At 37.1% G+C, this 22,357-nt stretch overlaps 1 protein-coding gene across 1 annotated transcript in view; it reads right to left on the bottom strand.

Annotated features, from left to right (window-relative positions):
- Positions 1-22,357, bottom strand: part of LOC101147670 (vitamin K-dependent protein S-like) — a 58,548-nt gene that overhangs the window by 34,370 nt on the left and 1,821 nt on the right. Inside the window, 4 exon segments of the mRNA XM_055382125.2 lie at positions 5,341-5,450; positions 17,783-17,811; positions 20,636-20,793; positions 21,999-22,094. Coding sequence (XP_055238100.1) covers positions 5,341-5,450; positions 17,783-17,811; positions 20,636-20,793; positions 21,999-22,094 — 393 coding nt within the window.

Below are 22,357 nucleotides of genomic sequence, written 5' to 3' on the forward strand. Positions count from 1 at the left end.
TGAACCTGGCAGGCAGAAGCTGCAGCAAGCCGAGATCATGCCACTGCAATAGAGCAAGGCTTTCTCTCAAAAAAAAAAAAAAGAAAGAAAAAGTAAAAAGAAAACTTTCAATTTGGGCTAAGATGATGTAACAAGGAACAGATTTATCTTCCTGCCTTAAATAAGTAGAGATTCAGTCTAACTATGTAAAATAATGGTTTTTCAAACATTGGAGAACAGGAAGGAGAACACTGTGATTCCTAAGGAAAAGAAAATGAACAAGCTGAGACCTACAATTGGACCACATTACTGCCTGGAGATAGCTTCTATGCAACAGTGCAAGAAACACAAACAGATCCCAGTGGTCTCCCTGGGTTGAGAAAACAAATATTGGAGTTTGGGGAGATCAAATTAGAATTTTGCTGGTCAGAGTACCATAAAGGAAGAGAAAGGGAAAAAATGTGTGTGTATGGAAAGAGAGAGAGAAAGAGAGATAGAGGAAAAGAGAAAGACAGTCTCCAGAGATCTGCAAAAAGATCCCCTAGGGTCTTTGGCTGAATGATGATTTACACAGGAAAATTTCCAGAGGTCATAGAGGGATAGAGATAGTTTGTTTTAGACTACCCAGACCTAAAATATTTCATAGTACAAAGGGCGTCAGGTAGGATCCTCACAAGGATATAGACTTATTATTGAGGCTAAATTAGTTTTAAGCTAATGGCTACTCGAGATTGCCTTAACAGAGCTCAAAATCAAACCTCAAAAGATTTGTTTTTAATGTATTTCACATAAGTTACCTAAATGCCACAACAAAATCAAACACTATTTGGAAGAAGACAAGAAAATCCAGGACCCAGCACCATAAGCTGTAAGCTTATTTTCTTTTCCTTAGGAGTCACAGTGTTCTGCTTCCTGTTCTCCACTGTTCAAAACCATTATTTGATATACTTAGACCAAAGTTCTGCTTATTTAAGGCAGGAGGATAAACTTGGTCCGTATTACATCATCTTAGCCCAAATTGAAAGTTCCAAGTTCTTTTTTCTATTTATACTGAGAATAGTATTGTTTGCTTGGCCCAGTAAACAATTAAAAATAAGTAGAGGTCAGATGCAGTGGTTCACTCTGCACTATGGGAGGCAGAGGAGGGAGGACACTTGAGGCCAGGAGTTAAGACCAGCTTGGGCAACATAGCGAGATGTAATCTTTAAAATTAATTTAAAGAATAAATTCCCCAGCTGTGGTTGGGGGAACATGCCTGTTGTCCCAGCCATTTGAGAGGCTAAGGGAGGGGGATAGCTTGAGTCAAGGAGTTTGAAGTTACTGTGAGGTATGATCACACCACTGGACCCCAGCCTCGGTAACGGTGATACCTTATATCCAAATAAAATACAATACAATATAAAATTAAGTTAAATTAAAAAATAAATAGGCATGTAAAGAAACAAGAAAAAACTAATTTATAACCAAGAGAAAAATCAATAGATGAAAATATATCCAAAATGAAAGAGATGACCAAAAATCAGAAAAATAAATAAATAAAATTGTTCTAAATGCACTCCACATGTTCCAGTAGTAAATATAGGCATGATGAAAAAAATAAAATAAAGTAGAAGATGTGGAACAGACCCAAATGGAACTTATTGAAATGAAAAATAAACTATATAAAATGAAAAATACACTAAATGGGATTAAAAGTAAATTATACATGAGAGGAGAAAAGAAGAGTGAACTTGAAGACATAAAAACTATCCAAAATCAAGGAAGTACAGATAAGAAGTATAAAAACAATAAATACATAAATAAATTGATAAATAACTAGAGCATGAATGACTTGTTAAACAATATGAAATGTCCTAATACATGTTATTGACATTTAAGAGAAGAGGAAAGATAGCAGGGAAAAAGCAAAAAGAAATATGAATAAATAATAGTAAATCATTTTCTAAATTTGATGAAAACTATGAACACACAGATCCAAGAAGCCCACTAAACATCAGTCAGGATAAACCTAAAAATACTATGTCAAATTAGAGAAAACCAGGGAAAAACAGAAATCTAAAACACAGTGCATACATAGAGAAAAAAAAAACAAAACTAAGAATAACAGCAGATTTCCCATCAGCATCTATTCAAGTGAAAGGACAATAGAGAGACATCTTTGTCATACTGACAGAACACTATCAACATGGAAGTCTTTACCCAATAAAAATATCTCCCCAAAATAAAGGCAATATACTATTTTTTAATTAAAAAATGTGAGAAAGGCTGGGTGCGGTGGCTCATGCCTGTAATCCCAGCACTTTGGGAGGGCAAGGGAGTCGGATCACAAGGTCAGGAGATCGAGACCATCCTGGCTAACATGGTGAAACCCCGTCTCTACTAAAAATACAAAAAATTAGCCAGGCATGGTGGTTGGCACCTGTAGTCCCAGCTACTCGGGGGGCTGAGGAAGGAGAATGGCATGAACCTGGGAGACGGAGCTTGCAGTGAGTCAAGATTGTGCCACTGCACTGCAGCCTGGGTGGCAGAGCAAGACTCTCTCTCTCAAAAAAAAAGAGAAAATCCATCTTCATCAGATATGTAGCTTAAGAAATGTTAAAGGAATTTCTTCAGGCAGAAGGAACACGTTGTCAGATGGAAATGTAGATCTACAAAAAAAGAATATGGAATGCCAGAAATGATAAACATAAGAGAAAATACAGAACAATGTTTTCTGGGCCACGTGCCAATGTCTCATGCCTGTAATCCTAGCACTTTGGGAGGCCAAGGTGGGTGGATCACTTGAGGCCAGGAATTTGAGACCAGCCTAGGCAACATGGCAAAACCCTGTCTCCACAAAAATACAAAAAATTAGCCAGGCCTAGAATCCCAGCTTCTTGGGAGGCTGAGGCACAAGAAGGATTTGAATCCAGCAGACAGAGGTTGCAATGAGCTGAGATTGTGCCACTGCACTCCAGCTTAGATGACAGCATGAGACTCTGTCTCAAAAATAAATAAATGAATGAATAAATAAACAAATAAATAAATACATAAATAAAACAATATTTTCCCATTTGATAAGCTATTTATAAATTAACATATCATGGAGTTTATAATGTATAATATTAAAATGTAAGGCAGAAACAGCACAAAAAAATAGAGGAAATGAGGCCTGGCACAGTGGCTCATGCCTGTAATCCCAGGACTTTGGAAGGCCAAGGCAAAAAGATCACTTGAAGCCAGGATTTGTAGCTAGGTGACAAAGTGAGACCCTATCTCTACAAACAAATTTAAAAATTAGCTGGACATGGTGCTACATGCCTGTAGTCCTAGCTACTAAGAAGGCTGAGGCAGAAGGGAAGAAGGATTTGAGACCAGGAGTTCAAGGTTGCAGTGAGCTATGATCACCCCACTACAATCCAGCCTGGGATAGACGGTGAGATTCTGACTGAAAAAAAAAAAAAAAAAAGAAAGAAAGAAAAGAAAAGAAATGAGTAAAAGAAGTCTGAGAAGCATAATTAATAACAGAGGAGATAAAATGGAATCAACTCCCCCCCACTGCAAAAAAAAAAAAAAAAACTCAATTAATCAATACAATTGCAGTAGGAAAAGAGAAAAAAAGCAAAGAACAGATGGGATTAACAGACTTTAGCCATCATCAATGGTAACATTAAATGTAAATGTCTACAGTCTAACACTCCAATTAAAAGACAGAGATTGTCGGATTGGAGAAAACAGCAAGACCTAAAGAAACTCACTTGAAATACAAACACACTGGTATGTTCAAAGTTAATAGCTGGAAAAGTAAACCATAAAAACACTAATCAAAAGAAATCCAGTGACAATATTAATATAAGATAGATTTTAGAATAAGGAATATTACCAGAGAAAAAAGCAATATTAAGAAGTACAAAGTAAGGCCTGGAATGGTGTTTCATGCCTGTAATCCTAGCACTTTGGGAGGCCCAGGTAGGAAGATTGCTTGAGGCCAGGAGTCTGAGACCAGCCTGGACAACACACCCAAGACCCCATCTCTATGAAAAATAGATTAGCAAGGAGTAATGATATGTGCCTATAGTTCCAGCTACTCAGGCAGCTGAGGCAGGAGGATTGCTTGAACCTAGGAGGTTGAGGCTGCAGTGAGCCATGATTGCACCACTGCACTCCAGCCTGGGCAACAGAGCAAGAGCTTGTCTAAAAAAAAAGATAAAGTACAAGTAAAGATCAATTATAGTACCTTGTTTATTTTCTTCCTAAAATATCAAAGCACTTTATCAATATGGCAAAAGACAAGCCTTTTTTTTTATTTGTAATTTCTGTCCCCTCATTAGATACTGCAATAGTCCCTTGGTTTCTGCACATTTCCACACCAGCTTCTCAACTTCCCAGTCAACCGTACATGTTCTTCCCATCCTTCCGATACTTCCAATACTCCCGATACTGCCAATATTTCTATCTCTTTGCACATGTTAGCCAAAGAAAATTTTTGTTGTTAAATAAATAAATAACCAACCTAGCTAATGCCTAATTAATTCCACAATTTTTTTAAAAAGTCTTCATCAGATCAAGTTTTTTTGAGATGTGGCAATACTTAGGTATTAGTTAAAAATCATAGAAAAGAAACTAATAGAAAAATTTTATCAAAATTATTATTCTTCTGTTCTTTGGTAAATTTTAAGAAAAGATAAAGCATGAATTAAATAATTAAATATACGTGTTCAGACAAACTATTCTATCTGTGTAATTACAAGCACTTTAAATTAGAGAAAAACACAGTTAAATGAATATCTAGAGAATGTAAATTCTGGATGCAAAATATTCTCTGAACAAACATCACAATTTATATCTTGCAGTTGCATCATTTGCTTTTACTAATTTACTAATTTTCCAACAAAGAGTTAAAAATAATGTACCAGAATTATCATTAGGCCCCTTGTGAATTTCAGAGCAAGAAAGCTAATTTGATTGATGTAACATTTTCCACGTTTATATTATCAGTGCCAAAACGTTAGAAGAATAAACATGGCTCTACTTTGAGCTATTAATCTACTGTAACATTTAGTCACACTACATGATTATGCAACAACAGCCAAAGTAAAACTGTTGGGAATAAAAATTCCAAAGCTGATGACCTAAAGCTTACTAAACAGAGAACACTGTTCAGTTTAAACATTAGGCAAAAAAATTCATTTTGAGTAATACAGCAGCATTTACAACTATAAACAAGTATTTTAAATGTAGTCTGAAAATACTTCCTTGTTGGGCATACAACCCACCAAAGGATCATTTCTCAATTTTTAAACATTAGTTTATATTAGCATGGGTGTACTTTACCTACAGAGTTTTTATTTTGTTTTTTCAGTTGATGGTAGAAGTGCTTACCATTGACACAGCTTCTTAAGTCAGGATAAGCATTAGTTGACTAATGTGCAGCAGTGAATAACCCAGTTTGAAAAGAGAGAAGACACACCGAAAATAAAAACGAACATAATCTTCTTGGAGTAGACACATGTACTTGATCTGAATTCATAGTAGGAACTGTCCCAAGAGGTAGGATATTTATGGTCCTGTGGATTCACAAGATTCAGCCTTCAAAATGCAACACTAAATGTTTCCATCTACCTTTCTGAAAAATTAAAAATCTACAAGCAAGATGGCAACAGATACAGAATCATAAAAAATAGGTCTGTGACAGCTTCTTCTCTCTGGAGAAGAACCTTAAAGCCAGAAGTGAAAAAAACCTTGGTTTAGCACAGAAATTTATTGTCATATAAGTCTATGTTTTTAATTCCATAGCAGAAACGAGATGTTACCTTCAAATCTATTGACCAGAGTCTGATTTATAAAGTATATATAATTAAGTCAATACAATCAGTTTGTGTTTCTACTTGCTATAGAAACACAATACAGCCTGCTATAGAAACACAATTAAACCCTGAGATTAATACAATAATATGTGTATAATGCTTCTATATTACAAAACAGGTTTACTACTTTCCCTTCATTCTTCACTACAACCCTGTCAAATCAGATATAGCAACATACTAGCAATATCTACTAGGAAACTAAGAAATAACAGCTGGAATTGTAAAGATGAAATACTTTGCAACTTTAACGTAACTAGGAGTTTCTTATTGCCAAAAATATATTTCTTAAGAGGCACTAAAGACACTATACGTATTACTTCATTGTTCAGACAGTCACCGGCTTACTATAGAAAAAAAAAGGTGTTTTACTTAGCTTTTGCCGAGTAACAAACCATCCCCAAAATTAGTAGCTTAAATAATCATTGTATTTTTCTCATGATTTGTGGGTCAAATATTTGCAGAGTTTGGTTGAGTTGTTTGTCTCTGCTGCCAATGGAGTCAACCAGTATGGCTGGGGCAGGGGACTGCGTCCAAGATGCAGCTAACGTTCTTTGGCATCTTTCTTTCCATATGATAGATCATGCTTCAAAGTTCTCCATGTGGGTGTTTCTCTTAGCATGCTGGTCTAAAAGTGGCACTTCTTTCATGACAGCTGGCTTCTAAGAGAGAGAAAGCAAGCTGCCATGGCAGTTATGGGACATTGTATCACTTCTATCATATTCTATTGATCAAAGGGGTCCCAGGGTCCACCCAGATTCAAAGAGTAGGGTGTGGGTGGGGGATTTATTCTACCTCTTGATGAGGACACAGCAAAATGACACTGTAGAAGGGTATGAGGAATGGAAGACATTTTTGAACCATCTTTGGAAAAGTACAATGTATCACAGACAGATTAAAAGATTCATTTGAAGTCAGTATGTGTTTAAGTTACCTATGGCTGCTATGATGAATTACCACAAATTTAGTAGCTTTAAATAATAAAAATTTATTGCTTTACAGTGACGAGAGTCCAAAACCAAAGGGCTAGCAGGGATCCATTCCTTCTGGGGACTTCAAAGAAGAATCCCTTTCCTTGCCTTTTCCAGCTTCTAGAGGCTATCTGCATTCCTGGGCTCGTGGCCTCATCCTTGTATGTCTACCAATTCTTGCTTCGTCTTTCCATACCCTACTACTGACTCTAGTCTCCTGCCATCCTGTTATAAGGACCCTTATGGTTTTATCGGGTACTCTCAGATATCCCAGGATAATGTCTCCATGGAAAGATCTTTCATCACATCTGCAAAGTCTCCATTTGCCATATAAGGTAACAGTCACAAGTTCTGAGGATTCGGACATAAATATGTTTGGGGAGGGGAGGGGCAGGCAGGTTGGAGGAAGGAGGTCATTATTCAGCCTATCATGGTGAGTTAGAATATTTTCCCAAGTAAGCCTTAGCTTACACATCATGGGGGTGTTTCTGGAGCCCCTATCTTAGTCCACTTTGTGTTGCTATAACAAAATACCACAGACCGGCTAATTTATAAAAGAAAGAAATTTACTTCTCCCAGTTCTGGAGACTGGGAAGTCTGATATCAAGGTACTTCAGCATCTCATGAAGGCACTCTTGCTACACCATCCCACAGCAGATGGCAAAAGAGTTAGGGTGAAAGAGCAGGAGGCTGAACTTGCAGCCTCAAGCCCTTTTATAATTGGTGTTAGGCCATTCATGATGGTGGAGCCCTAATAACCTAAACACCTCCCATTAGGCCCCACCTCCCATTAGGCCCCACCTCCCAACACTGTTCCATTGGGAATTAAGTTTCCAGCACATACTTTTTGAGGGTCACATTCAAAGCCTAGCATTTGCTCCAGCCCCCAAAATTTATGTCCTTCTCATGTGCAGAATACATTCATTCCATCTCAACAGCCTTGATACGGTTTGGCTGTGTCACCACCCAAAATCTCATCTTGAATTCTAATCCCCACAATCCCCACGTGTCAAGGACAGACCAGGTGGAGGTAATTGAATCAGGGGGGCAATTTTCCCCATGCTGTTCTCATGATAGTGAATGAGTTCTCATGAGATCTGATAATTTGTAAGTGTTTGGTAGTTCCTCCTGTGTCCATTCTCCTTCCTGCTGCCTCGTGAAGAAGGTGCCTTGCTTCCTGATACGGTATGGCTGTGTCCCCACCCAAATTTCACTTTGAATTGTAATAATCCCCATGTGTCAAGGGCAGGCCAGATGGAGATAATTGAATCATGGGGGGCAATTTCCCTCGTACTGTTCTCATGGTAGTGAGTAAGTCTCACAAGATCTGATGATTTTATAAATGGGAGGTCCCCTGCACAAGCTCTCTTGCCTTCCACCAGGTAAGAAGTAACTTTGCTCCCTATTCACCTCCTGCCATGACTGTGAGGCCTTTCCAGCCATGTGGAACTGTGAGTCCATTAAACCTCTTTTACATTACAAATTACCCAGTCTCAGGTATGTCTTTATTAGCAACATGAAAATGAACTAATACACTTTCCCTTTGCCATCTGCCATGATTCTAAGTTTCCCAAGACCTCCCCAGTCATGCTGAACTATAAGTCAATTAAACCTCTTTTTTTTTTTTTTTATAAATTATCCAGTCTTGGGTATGTCTTCATAATAGTGTGAAAACAGACTAATACAAGCCCCAATGTCTTAACTCATACTAGCACCAACTCAAAAGTCCAAAGTCCAAAGTCTCATCTAAATCAGATATGGGTAAGACTCAAGGCATGATTCGCCTTAAGGCAAACTCCCACCAGCTATGAGTTTCCAAAATGCAATGAGATAAGCATGATGGACATTTCCATTGCAAAAAGGAAAAACAGGTAAGAACAGTAACTGGTCCTAAGGAAGTCCAAAACCCATTAAGAAAAACAACATAAAATATTAAATCTCTAATATGGTTTTCCTTGACTCTATGTCCTGACCTCTGAGCACACAGGGGTAGGGGTTGAGCCCTCAAGGCCTTAGCCAGCCCATCCCTATGGCTTTGCTGGGTGTAGGCCATGCTGCAGCTCTCAAAGTTTGGAGTCTTGTGACTGCAGCTCTCCCAGACAGAAGTTGCATACTGGTAGCCCTGTAGTTCTGGGATCTTGGGGCTTCCCAACTCCCATGGCTCCACTAGGCATTGCCCTGGTGGGGGCTCCCTACAGTGGCTCTGCTGCTGTAACAAGTCTCTGCCTGGGCACCCCCAGGCTGTCCATAATAACCTTTGAAATCTAGGTGGAGGCCACCGTGACCCCACAGCTCTTGCATTCTGTGCACCTGCAAAATTAACACCACATGAATGCCACCAAGGCTTATGAGGTATGTACATTCCAGAGTGGTGGGTTGAGATGCACCTAGGCCCACTTGAACCATGGTTGGGATGGCCAAGGGACACTGTGCTGAAATTCAAGCAGCAGAGTCCCTAGGTCATAAAGAGCAGTGGTTGTCCTTCAGGTGCCCCTCTGGAAACTGCATCAAGGTCCTGCTCTGGGCCAGTGATGGGAGAGGTAGCCTCAAAAATCTCTCAAATGTCTTTGGGGTCTTTCACCCATTGTTTTGAAAGACAGCACCTGGCTCCTTTTATTTATCTATTTATTTATTTATTTTCATTTCAACAGGTTTTTGGTGGAATAGGTGGTGTTTGGTTACATGTATAAGTAAGTTCTTTAATAGTGATTCCTGAGATTTTGGTTCATCCGTTACCCAAGCAGTGTACACTGTACCCAATATATAGTCTTTTGTCTTTCACCCCACTTCCACCAGTTCTCCCGAGTCCCCAAAGTCCATTATATCATTCTTATGCCTTTGCATCCTCATAGCTTAGCTCCCACTTATGACTGTGAACATACAATGTTTGGTTTTCCATTCCTGAGTTACTTCACTTAGGCTAATGAGCCCATGGCTCCTTTTTATTCATGGTAGTCTCTTTGGCAAATGGTAACTTGCGACACACCCTTGGTTTGCTCTCTTAAAGACCTTTTCACTCTTTATATGACCAGGCTGTGAATTTCCCAAATATTTTTGCCCTGATTCCCTTTTAATTGTAAATCCCATCTTTAAATCATTTCTCTTTTTCTTATATATTACTGTATGCAGTTAAAAGTAGCCACAAAGGCTGGGCACGGTAGCTCATACCTGTAATCCCAGCTCTTTGGGAGGCCAAGGCACATGGATCAGTTAAGGTAAGGAGTTTGAGGCCTCCTGGCAAACATGGCAAAACACTGTCTCTACTAAAAATACAAAAATTAGCCAGGTGTGGTGGCACACGCCTGTAATCCTAGCTACTCGGGAGGCTGAAGTACAAGAACTGCTTGAACCTGGGAGGCAGAGGCTGTAGTGAGCCAAGATCACATCACTGCACTCCAGCCTGTGTGACAAAGCAAGACTCTGTCTCTAAATAAATAAATAGAAAAATTAATAAATGTAGCCACACAGTTCCTTCAATATTTTCTTAGAAATCTCTGCTATCCTAGTACTTATCTCTTAAATTCAGCCTTCCCTAAAGCCCTCAGGCATGGAGATAATTCAGCCAATTTCTTTGCCACCTTGTAACAATGTTGGTCTTTACTCTAGTTTCCAGTGCTTTGTTTCTCATTTCCTTCTAGGATCTCATCAGAATGGCCTTTAGCATTCATATTTCTACCAACAGTCTAATCACGACACTTAAGTAATCTCTAAGAAGTTACTTTCTTTTCCTGCATGTCTTCTCTTTTTCTGACCCCCTCACCAAGAATCATCCTCAATGTTCCATTCACAGCGATCTAGGCTTTTCCTAGCCTGCTCCTCCAGATTCTTCCAGCCTTTAGCCATTACCCACTTCCAAAACTGCTTCCATATTTTCAGATATTTGTTATAGCAGCAACCCAATGTCTGGCACCAATGTTTTGTCTTAGCCCTTTTTGTGTTGCTATAACAGAATAGCACAGACTCAGTAATTTATAAAGAAAATATATTTTTTTACAGTTCTGGAGGCTTGGAAGTCCAATATTAAGGTGCTAATCATCTGGTAAGGGCCTTCTTACTGCATCATCCCATGACAGAAGGTAGTAAGGCAAAAGGGTACAAGAGATAGAGAGGGGAAGGGAGCCAAACTCAGCCCCAGTAAAATCTAAGTAGTTTTAGGTCTCGAGTAGTCTTATCTTTGGTTCATGTGTCCTTCCTCTTGAATCATCTACTCTCAGATTTCATTTATTCTAGTGTGAATGCTTCATTAGAATCGTTTTTGAGAAGCTTCATTTTGCATCTCTGGCAAATTTTACAGTGAATAACAGCCAAAATTTGAAAGCTCTGAGGCTGGAGACCCAATTAAAATGTTTCATATGGGTTTAAAACCCCAGGCCAGACTACATTAGCTTAAACACATAAGGCATGTTATATAGAAGCCTACATTAATATTCATGATAATACTTCCATGGAAAAGTGCATTCAGAATTACACTGTGAAGAGCCATTTGCTTTGCTACTCCAAAGCAGTGCAATACAGAACCCTCATATTCCCACTTCTCTTTCTTACCACACAACAGGAATAGTAAAAATTGAGGAGGGTAAACAGGAAGGTGAAAGCTGGAGGGAGATTGTCTCTGCTTCTGTAAACTGATGCAGAAGCTCCCCCAAGAAAAGGGATTAAAAACAGAAATTAGGACCATATGAGAGAAAGGCTAAGAAACAGACCCTTTCAAGAGAGTTTCTGGTGGTCAAGGCATAGCCTCTTAGGAAAAGATCTTGCTACATGTACCTTTACTTGTATTTTTCACCACTAGTTTTATTAACAATCAAACTGGTTTCCTTTTGCCACTTTCTATAGGCACCACTATCCTAGCTATCTTGATTTGTCAATTCTAAAAAATAGTTCAGACAGCCACTGACTCCTAGACAAAGGTTGTATTGGAATTATAATGGATCAAGAGTCAGGTAAAATTTTTATTTCTCCAAGAAACTACTTTATACTCCTCTGTCTTTAAGTCACAGAAGAGGCATCACATAAAAGGCTGAATGTTTGCTTGTTTTGACTGGAGGAGCACAAGGCTGAGTTATTCATACCCCACCCCTTTGACAGTATATTATGATTGCTGGTCTTTGAAAGGCCCATCACTTGCTTTCAAAAAATACATATATATTCCTTTCTATCTCTATTTCCTCCATTTCCACTTTCATTCACCCTTTAGGCAGTCATTCTAATGGGTTATGTGGTTTTTGTCTTTTTGTTTGTTTGTTTTGTTTTGTTTTTTGTTTCTTTGTTTTTTTCTTTGAGACAGAGTCTCTGTCGCCCAGGCTGGAATGCAGTGGCACGATCTTGGCTCACTGCAAACTCCACCTCCTGGGTTCAAGTGAGTCTCATCCCTCAGCCTCCCCAGTAGCTGGGATTACATGCATCGCCACCACTTCTTTCTTCCTGGCTAATCTTTATGTTTTTACTAGAGGTGGGGTTTCACCATGCTGGTCAGGCTGGTCTCGAACTCCTAACCTCAAGTGATCCATCCTCCTCAGCCTTCCAAAGTGTTGGAATTACAGGCATGAGACATCATGCCCAGTGGTTATGTGTATTTTTAAAATTTGCAAGTGTTCTTGAAAATATATATTTACAATTTCATGTCAATATTTTTTAATGTGTGTAAATGGTTTTGTGTTATATATCACATCCTCTAGTATTTTTTCTCAGAACTTGGTTTTTATGATCAATCCATGCTGCTACATATAATTCGTTGCTACTAACCACTAAGCGTTACACCACAGTATGCAACCACCACTTTATAATTCTCTCTACTCATGATAAGACACTCAAATTACCTCCAAATTTCTACCGCTACAAGAAGGTGGAAAATACATCCTCATGTATGTCTCCTTAGTACCTGCATAACAATTTCTTTGGAATAGATACCCAGTGGTGGAATTGTGTGATCATTAAATAGGAATGTACTTAATGGCTCTGAAGAGGTACGTTCTCACCAGTGGAGTATAAGGATTTCTACATCCTTGCTTTCTAATTTTTGGCAGACTAATAGGTAATAAAGTAATATCTCATTGTTTTCCTGATTTCTAAGGAGATGGAGCATATTTTCATGTCATTTTCCAAATCTGAAAGTTTTCTTCTTTGAAAATTTTCCCTATTTTTTACCATTTTTCTATTGATCCTTATTTGTTTTTCCTGCAGATTTGAAAAAAATTAAACATTTATAAATATCATCTCTTGATATTTATATTTTTGATATTTATTTGACAGAGACAGATCTGTCATTTGTCTGTTAATCTTACTATTCATGTCTCTCTTGTAAGATAAATTCTTAATTTTGTTATAATCCAATTTATTATTTCACCTTACAGTTTGTGAATTTAAAATCTTCCCCCATGCCATCAGTCACAAAGATATTCTCCCATATTGTTTCTTTAATTTCATAGTTTTATTTTAACATTTTTGTCTTTATTCCATCTAGAATTCACCTTTACACTTGGTGGTAATTAGAAACCCACATTTATTTGTCTGCTAATAGCTGGCCACTCTTCGCAATACCATCTTTAAATAATCCACAGTGACTTACAGTATCATCTTTATCAAATATTAGGTTGTCATAGATATGAGTCTTTCTCTGAACTTTCTGTTCAGTTTCATGTTCTGAAAATACCATATAGTTTTATTTCTATAGCTCTGTATTATTAGTATTTGATAAGGTATTTCTCTCTTTTATATTTTAGACGTGTGGATTTTTAGTCCCTCACTTAAATTTTAAAATGAGTTTACTGAATTTCTCAAAAATATTTTTTAAAACATATTCTGAACATATAAATTTGAGGATGGCCACACGTAGTAGCTCACACCTATAATCCCAGCACTTTGGGAAGCCTGGCTGGAGGATTGCTTGAGCGCAGGAGTTTGAGACCAGCGTGGGCAACATAGTGAGACACCATCTCTAAAAATATAAAATATAATAAGATAAAATAAAATCAATTTAATCACTTTATAGCATCACTCAATTCAACATCATGAAATATCTTTCCATGGTTTTAATTCATTTTCTATGTCTTCAATTTGAGTATTAACATTTTCTCCATAGGGTTTTTATGTGTTCTTAAGATATTTCTAGATATTTTATGGGACTTGCTGCTATTATGAATGGCATCATCTTTTTAATTTCTACTAGACTATTGCTTGCATAAAGAACTACTATGGATTTTTATAGGGGAGTCATAGAATTATCTGAATCTTTTATGTACTCTTATATTTTGTCTATGGATTCTATTTTTTTCCAGTATTATATCAATTAAAAGTAATGACAGGAATATATTATAGCTTATGATCTATAAAATCCCGATTTTTCTTTCCTTATTGCATTGAATATAACCTCCAGTACTTTTCTTTTTGTTCTCAACCATAAAGAAACTATATCTCAATTTTATCCGTTAGGTATAATGTTTACTGCAGATTTTGTTCACTTTCTTTTTCTTTTTTCTTTTCCCTCTCTTTCTCTTTCTGTCCCTCCCTCCCTCTCTCCCTCACTCTCTCCTTTCTCATGCTAATTTGCTCAAAACAACCCTATCTTATTCTTGTTATAGCTGACATTACCTCGTGCATTATTAATCCTGAGCTGAAGTGTGAAAATTTGGAAGATTAATTATATGGTTATTCTCTATTTAACCTTTATCAACCTCAGAACCTTTTCTTATATTCTTAGTTTGAGAAAAGATTTTATCATAACTAATTAGTGATCTCTATCAACTGCTTTTTCTGTATGAACTGAGGTAATAATATACTTTCAGGGGTGGGGTCTTACTATGTTATCCAGGCTGGTGTCAAACTCCTGGCCTCAAGTGATCCTCCCACTTCAGCCTCTTGAGTGGCTGGGATTACAGGCATAAGCCACTGCACCCAGCTGATTTCCTGATGTTAAATCATCTTTAAATTTCTGGAATAATTCTACTTGATCATGATATTATTTTTAACACACTTAAGATCGGACTGAATATCATTTTATTTAGAATTAATTCAGAAATCAAAAGGAATGTTATTTTTCTTTTCTTTTATTCCCTCACTTAAATTTTAAAATCAGTTTACTAAATGTTGTCTTTATTTGATTTTGGAGCCAGGATTATACAAGCCTCTTAGAATAAGCTCATTTTTAAAGGACAATATCTTAATACGGGAAACATTAATAATTTCTTAAAATCTGGAAGGGTTCATTTGTAAAACCATCTAGATCTGGGTTTCCGGAGAAATAGGAAGAAGAGGGCTTTGGCTGTGGTTTTAACTTGTTTAATACTTGTTTGTATAACTGAGTTCTCTATCGCTTCCTGTGAAATTACAGATATTTTATGTTTTTCTAGGAATACATCCATTTTATTTAGGTTTCCAAAAGTATTTGATTCAGCTGTTTGTAATATTTTATAATAATATTTTTAATCTGTGTTGAGTTTAGAATATTTTCCCTTTCTATCTTGTACTCTATGTATTGGCATTTCCTCTTTCTCTTTTTTGTTTTTCCTTGATTATTCTTGCCAGATGTCAGTCTCACTTACTAACCTTTTCGAAGAATGAGAATTTGCTTTTGTTAATGCTCACTTTTGTTTTTCTGTTTCACTTATTTCTATCTCTGTTTTTGGTATTTTAAAACTTCTTGTTACTCAGGGTTTGCTCTATTGTATTTTTTTTGTGTTTGTTTTCTCAATTGGAAAGTTCAGGTCATTTTTTAAATTGTCAAATCTGTTCTGTCACTACTGCCTTGTTAGTTAGAACCCAATCCCCCACCACACATACCAGCAGGTCAGGCTAGCTTTTCGCCTACCCAGGCATTTCTTAAACTTCTCGTTGTCATTTTATTTTGTTGTTATTAGTGCTTGGAATCTTATTGTTTCTTTAGAGAAGATTTGAAGGGAGGGAGTCAGCATTCTGAGATAATTCACCAACTTATTTTAGAAACTAAAAATAATTTCTTTATTTTTTATTTTTCAGGTTTTTTCCTTATTTTATTTTTTTGCCAGCTCACATCAAAAAATGATTTCTAATGTTTATATTTAGGCTCAGAGTTCACCATTCTTCCCAGAAAGTTTCTCTCTCTTTAATAGAAACACCCACTCTATTAGGTGATACTAGGCCTATGGAAATGGTAGTTACTTATTCTACTTCTTACAAAAGAGAAGAACACAATTTAAAAACTATAATGAAACCCAGAGTACTTATTTCCAGATCACATGTTTTCAAGATAGTACATGGAATATGTAGGCCAATTGAAGTGCTTTATTAGCCCCTGAAAACAAAGTCCAAATATTGCCCCAAATATATGGGTTGCAATTCTTTAATTTCTTTGGTGACTTTATCTCACTACAGGGACCTTCCTGTATGAGCTGTTGTAGTTAGTAAAACTACTGTTAGATTTACCAGGGAAATGATTGTTTTGTTTTGCTTTTCAAATTAGAGCCATTGGCCTATAGAATATACACATCAAATAACAAAAAACGTGTAACTTAGGCAGGACATTTTTAAAAATTGTTTTAACAGTGGAATTCACCATACATGCCTATATACAAATAAAGACCAAAATATGAAATTTAAATTTAAAAAAATCCTAATAAAAAGCATATTTTTTGTTTCACATGATGAGTTGATTAAACAAGAATATATTTGAAGAAATTTTGACACAGTAAGTTATTTATATACATTGATTTATTTGGTGATTTAAAAGCTCTGAAGTTAGAAAATATAGTTACAGTGCACACTTAAAACTACAGAACCTGGAAAGCTAACCAACTTGTTTAACCTGACACAGCTAAAAATTTTTAGGTCTGAGGCTGGAGCCCACATCTTGTGTTTCTGTTTTAGTTTGTTTTATTTTATACTTTGTTTTTTTTTTTACTATGTTGCCAAATGAGATAGGCAAAGAGAAGAAAGAGTTGGGTGGGGCCAGAAAAGCGGAAGTTAAGAGAGATACGAGGATAAAAGAAACATACTTTATCTAAGGAACTTCCCCAGAACACATAATGCTGTATTAACATGGTATTTATCTTTATCCAAATGTACTCTGATCAAAAGAATGTATCCTCTACAGTAGTGTGCATGCAAAAATGCAGCCTCATTACATGGCCATAAGAAGCAAGAGTTAACACTGTATTTTTTAATGCACACATAACATTTAACAGCCAAATATTGTCTATTTTTATTATAAAATATTTACATTTTTATCTAAAATTAAAAAGCTGAAATAGTCTTGATATATTCTCTTTTCTACACTTTAATAGTACAAATTCTTGGGTTTCGTTTTGAAAAGTGAGGAGTAACATGTAACTTTACAAAAGAAAACATCTTTTCATGGATGTATATCCATATCCCACTGCCCTTTTAAAATACACCAGCTAAGGCTGGGCAGGGTGGGTCATGCCTGTAATCCTAGCATTTTGGGAGGCTGAGGAGGGTGGACACTTGAGGCCAGGAGTTCAAGACTACCCTGGCCAATATGGCGAAACCGCATCTCTAATAAAAATAAAAAAATTAGCTGGGTGTGGTGACACATGCCTGTAATCCCAGCTACTTGGGAGGCTGAGGCACGAGAATCACTTGAACCCAGGGAGGCAGAAGTTGCAGTGAGCCGAGAGCAGGTCACCGCACTCTATCCTGGGTGACACAGCAAGGTCCTGTCTCAAAAAAGAAAAAAAAGTTAACCCATGAAAACGCATATGCTCATAGACTATGTCTAGCACCTCAGTATAACTGAGCATCAGCCCAAGAGCTTCATGAGAAAGACATGAAAAAGAAAAACACTGAAATTTAAAATGCCACATGGTAATTAAAAAACCGTTCCAAATTTCTCAACATTGTCTCAAATATAAAGACAGCAAAATTGCATATAAAATGAAACCTCACTCCCAAGGATAATGAAATTACATTGGATGGAATATATAGGTGAAGAGTTAGACAGGAACATATCTAAGTTCCCTTCCATTTCTAAGATTATATAATTGAGATGTTTTGAACTTATCTAAGTATTTTGGATACAAATAATCCTAGAAAGAAGAAAAAGAAAACATACATCTTAGCAAACCTAAATTTCATTATAGAGTTAAAACTTAATTTTATAATGTTTTTATATTAAATATGCAAATAAATTACATATAACCATCATTTTCACATTATAATTTTTATATAGCAAAATATACCAAGAGAAAACAATAAAATTAAACTAGTAAGATACTTAGGCTTAAAGAAATATTGATCAGTTAATCATGTTTCAAAAGTTTCTAATCTAAAAACAAGCTCTATTTCAGATGGTAAATATAATTATACATGCCCTTTTTTGTACATCCTTTAATTTTTCCATAATGATTAGATAACCATTTGACACATTTTATGTCATAATGATCACCCACACCAGATTCAATGTTGAATCACAGTAACATACTCTATTTTTTTTTTTTTTTTGAGACGAGGTTTCCCTGCGTCACCCATGCTAGAGTGCAGTGGCATGACCATGACTCACCGAAGCCTCAACCTCCTGGGCTCAAGTAATCCTCCCATCTCAGCCCCCTAAGTAGCTGGAACTACAGGTACAGGCCACCATGCACGGCTGATTTTTTGTTGTTGCTAATAATTTTTTTTGTAGAGATGGGGTCTCACTATGTTGCCTAGGCCTCAAACTCCTGGGCTCAGGAGATCCTACTGCCTTGGCCTCCCAAAGTGCTAGGATTACAGGTGTGAACCAAGGTGCCCAGCTAACAGTGACATACTTTGAAGTGAATTAAAGTAGACATTTCTCTTGTACATCTTATGTACATGTAATATGTTACTTATAAATTGGTTGTGTACCAAAAGTTTTTCTGTCGATCAGTTATTTGAAGTAAAGTATGTGCTTTCTTAAAGGGAGAAAAATGTTAAACATTTCTGATAGTAAAGTTCTCAGGCTGGTTTACGAAAGCATTCTTAAGCCATAATATATCTAATGATGTGTTCCATTAACAGCACAAGAATACCTCATGAGAAACCAGAATTTCTGCACAAAGACATATTCAGTGTTACCACTTAGTAAGTACAGAACATAAACTCATCCAGAACTGAGTCAAAGGCCTCATTCTTACCTCCTCTCACATATAAACCTACACAATAGATGGGATTCAAAGGTGATGTTGCGACCATCAAAGGAATATATTAGAGATGTTGAGGCATAAGTAGTACTGTGGGGTCTGGAAATGTGGACTATGGTAGTAGGGATGTGGCCAGGGAGTGGTTGGCTAGGGTCGAAAATGATCACACTTGTGATCATGAGAATCGTAACACAGTAACAAATGTTTGGTGAGGGTGGGGCGGGGGGGGGTCACTGTGGTCACGTGTGTAATCCTAGCACTTTGGGAGACTAAGGTGGGCAGATTGCTTGAGCCAAGCCTGGGCAACGTGGCAAAACCCCCTCTCTACAAAAAATACCAAAATTAGCCAGGTGTGGGGCTGCACACCTGTAGTCTCAGAGACATAGGAGGCTGAGACGGGAGGATTGCCTGAGCTGGGGGGCGGGGCTGCAGTGAACCACGATCATGCCACTGCACTCTAGCCTGGGCGACAGAGCAAGACCCTGTCTTAAAAAAAAAAAAAAAGTTACTTTTTTTTCATTTCTCCTCTTTCTGTCTTGCTCTTTCTGTCACTTTTTTCTATTCTGTCAATGAGACCAATGATAGAACTAGTGGAAGGGAGGAAGTGCACAAATGAGTTTTCCTTCCTCATTATCTCTCCTCCTCTGCATCTAGGTCTTCTCCCTCACTGGGCTTTTGCTGCTTAGAGGCTAAGCTGATAGAATATATCTATGCTAGAAATACATACTCAATATTAATAAGTGATGTACTAATATGCTATCTTGGGCAGACAGGCATGCCTTACAATATTCCAGAATACCAAAACAAAAATTAGAATGGATGGGGTAAAAAATAGGTAAAACAAGAATGGCAGAGTGTTGACCATTATTAAAGGGGTGGGGGAGTTTGTATACTGAAATTTATTACACTTTTCTGTCTACTTTGAGGTCTATTTAAAATCTATTTAAAATTTCAATATTAGATGATACCTACAATTATGACTTAAAATCTTTCATGTAAAGTAACAGTAGGCCGGTTGTAGTGGCTTATGCCTGTAATCTCAGCACTTTGGGAGGCCGAGGCAGATGGATTGCTTAAGCCCAGGAGTTTGAGACTTGCCTGGCCAACATGGCAAAACCCCGTCTCTACTAAAAATACAAAAATTAGCCAGGCATGGTGGCACACACCTCTGATTCCACCTACTCAGGTGGCTGAGGCATGAGAATCTCTTGAACCCAGGAGGTGGAGGCTGCAGTGAGCAGAGATTGCACCACTGAACTCTATCCTGGGCAACAGAAAGAGACTTTGCTTCAAAAAATAAAAATTAAAAAAAAATGCCAATGTAGAAATTTAATGAAGCATTGTGATAACAATCCAAACTAGCATGCACACACACACACACACACGCACACACACACACACACACACACAAGTTAATACTTCAGATATCCTCTCCCCTCCCTCTAACGCTATCAAATTCTAGTTAGAAGAAAAATATTTGCAAACCATAAGGTCAATACTGTTTGCTGATAATGAGGTGTAACTGAACTATAGTTTAGTCAGGACAAGCTGTTATTGGTGATCATGTCTGCCTAACAAGCCCACTTTCCTTTGAAGGTAGTTCCTCCTGAAATGGAAGTGGTTATGTGTGGAAGGTGATACACAAAATTATTGACTTTAAGATGGAACAGAAGGAAGTACAGGCTGAAAATGTTCAGTCTGTTGTTGTATGTCTAGATGTGTGAACTTGATAGTTTCCATAAATGCTTACCATTTCAGGGTCATTTTCAAAGACCTCCCTGGCTGCTTCTTTATTGCACAGTTCTTCGATGCATTCTCTTTCAAGATTACCCTGTTTGGTTTCTTCAAGTAAAGAACTTGCATGATGCTTCCTAACCAGGACTTGTGAAGCCTGTTGCTTTGACAAAACTGAAGGAAAAAATAAGTTTATATGAATTAATCATTTTTCCATCTAAAATATATTGTTTTATTAAACAATAATAGTTAAAATCATTTTCTGTCTATGAATTGTTTGACATTTAAAATCAGTATGATCGAACTAAGAAAAAAACGCAGATATAGAAGCTTGTTGGTTAACAATTCAGAGAGCAGGTTTGGTGTGCAGCTGTAGCCCTTGTATGATGGTCTACACTAATTATTCAGGTTTATACTTGAGGTTAAACACACCAAATAATATTCAATATTTCCTTCATTATGCCTACATCGGAGAAAACATACTGAGGCCAGGTGTGGTGGCTTACCTTTGTAATCCCAGCACTTTGGGAGGCTGAGGCGGGAGGTCCACCTGAACCCAGGAGTAGGAGTTCAAACCCAGCCTGGGCAAAATAGTGAGACCCCATTTTTACAAAAAACAAACACACACACACACACACACACACACACATATATATATATGTATATATATATATTATTTTTTATTTTTTTTTTGAGAAGGAGTCTTGCTGTCACCCAGGCTGGAGTGCAGAGACACGATCTCGGCTCACTGTATCCTCTGTCTGCCAGATTTAAGCGATTCTCCTGCGTCAGCCTCCTGAATAGCTGGGATTACCGGAGTGTGCCACCACATAAAAAATATTAATTGGGCATAGTGGTATGCACTTGTAGTCCTTGCTACCTGGGAGGCTAAGGCAGGAGTGCCACTTGAGTGCAGGAGTTCAAGGTTATAGTGAGCTATGATCATACCACTTCACTCCAGCCAGTAAGACCCTCACTCTAAAAAAAAAAAAAAATCTGAAAAAAAAAAAAAAAAAAACCACGATGAAATGTGTATGTCAAAAGCTGCAGTCTTAGCCAGGCCTGGTGGAACATGCCTGTAATCCCAGCTATTTGGGAAACTGAGACACAAGAATCATTTGAACCAGGGAGCCAGAGGTTTCAGTGAGCTGAGATCGTGCCACTGCCCTCTAGCCTGGGCAATAGAACAAGACTCTGTCTCAAAAAAAAAAAAAAAAAAAAAAAAAAAGGCCATACCATCTTTAAAGCAAGAGTAATAAACTTTCTCAATTTTAATGAAAAACCTTTAAGATCTCTGTGGATGTTGTTGTTGAACAGCAACAACAAAAATAACATAACAAAGTTCAATATCAAGCAACAGACTGGAGGAAAATACTTACAGCATAGAGAATAGAAAAAATAGCATCCAGATAAGCCGACCAATACAGAAATGCATGCATGGTTGTATATAGAATCATTTCTAAAATATAAAAAAACTATAAGGAAAACAATATAAACAATCCTATAAACCATCATGACAGAGAATAAATGGGCAATAAACATTATAAAGTGTTCAAATCAAACTATTTTAAAAAATATATTTTTGCATATTAAACTGGCAAAACTTTAAAAGAATGATAATATCAATTATTGGTGAGAGTAAGGGAAAACATGTATTCTTGTACACTGGTAGTGGAGCATAAACTGGCAGGTTTTATTTGAAGGTATTTTGGTAAAATTTCAAGCACATATACTCTTC

The sequence above is a fragment of the Gorilla gorilla genome, chromosome 2 (genome assembly GCF_029281585.2).
Source record: "Gorilla gorilla gorilla isolate KB3781 chromosome 2, NHGRI_mGorGor1-v2.1_pri, whole genome shotgun sequence".
NCBI classification, from domain to species: domain Eukaryota; kingdom Metazoa; phylum Chordata; class Mammalia; order Primates; family Hominidae; genus Gorilla; species Gorilla gorilla.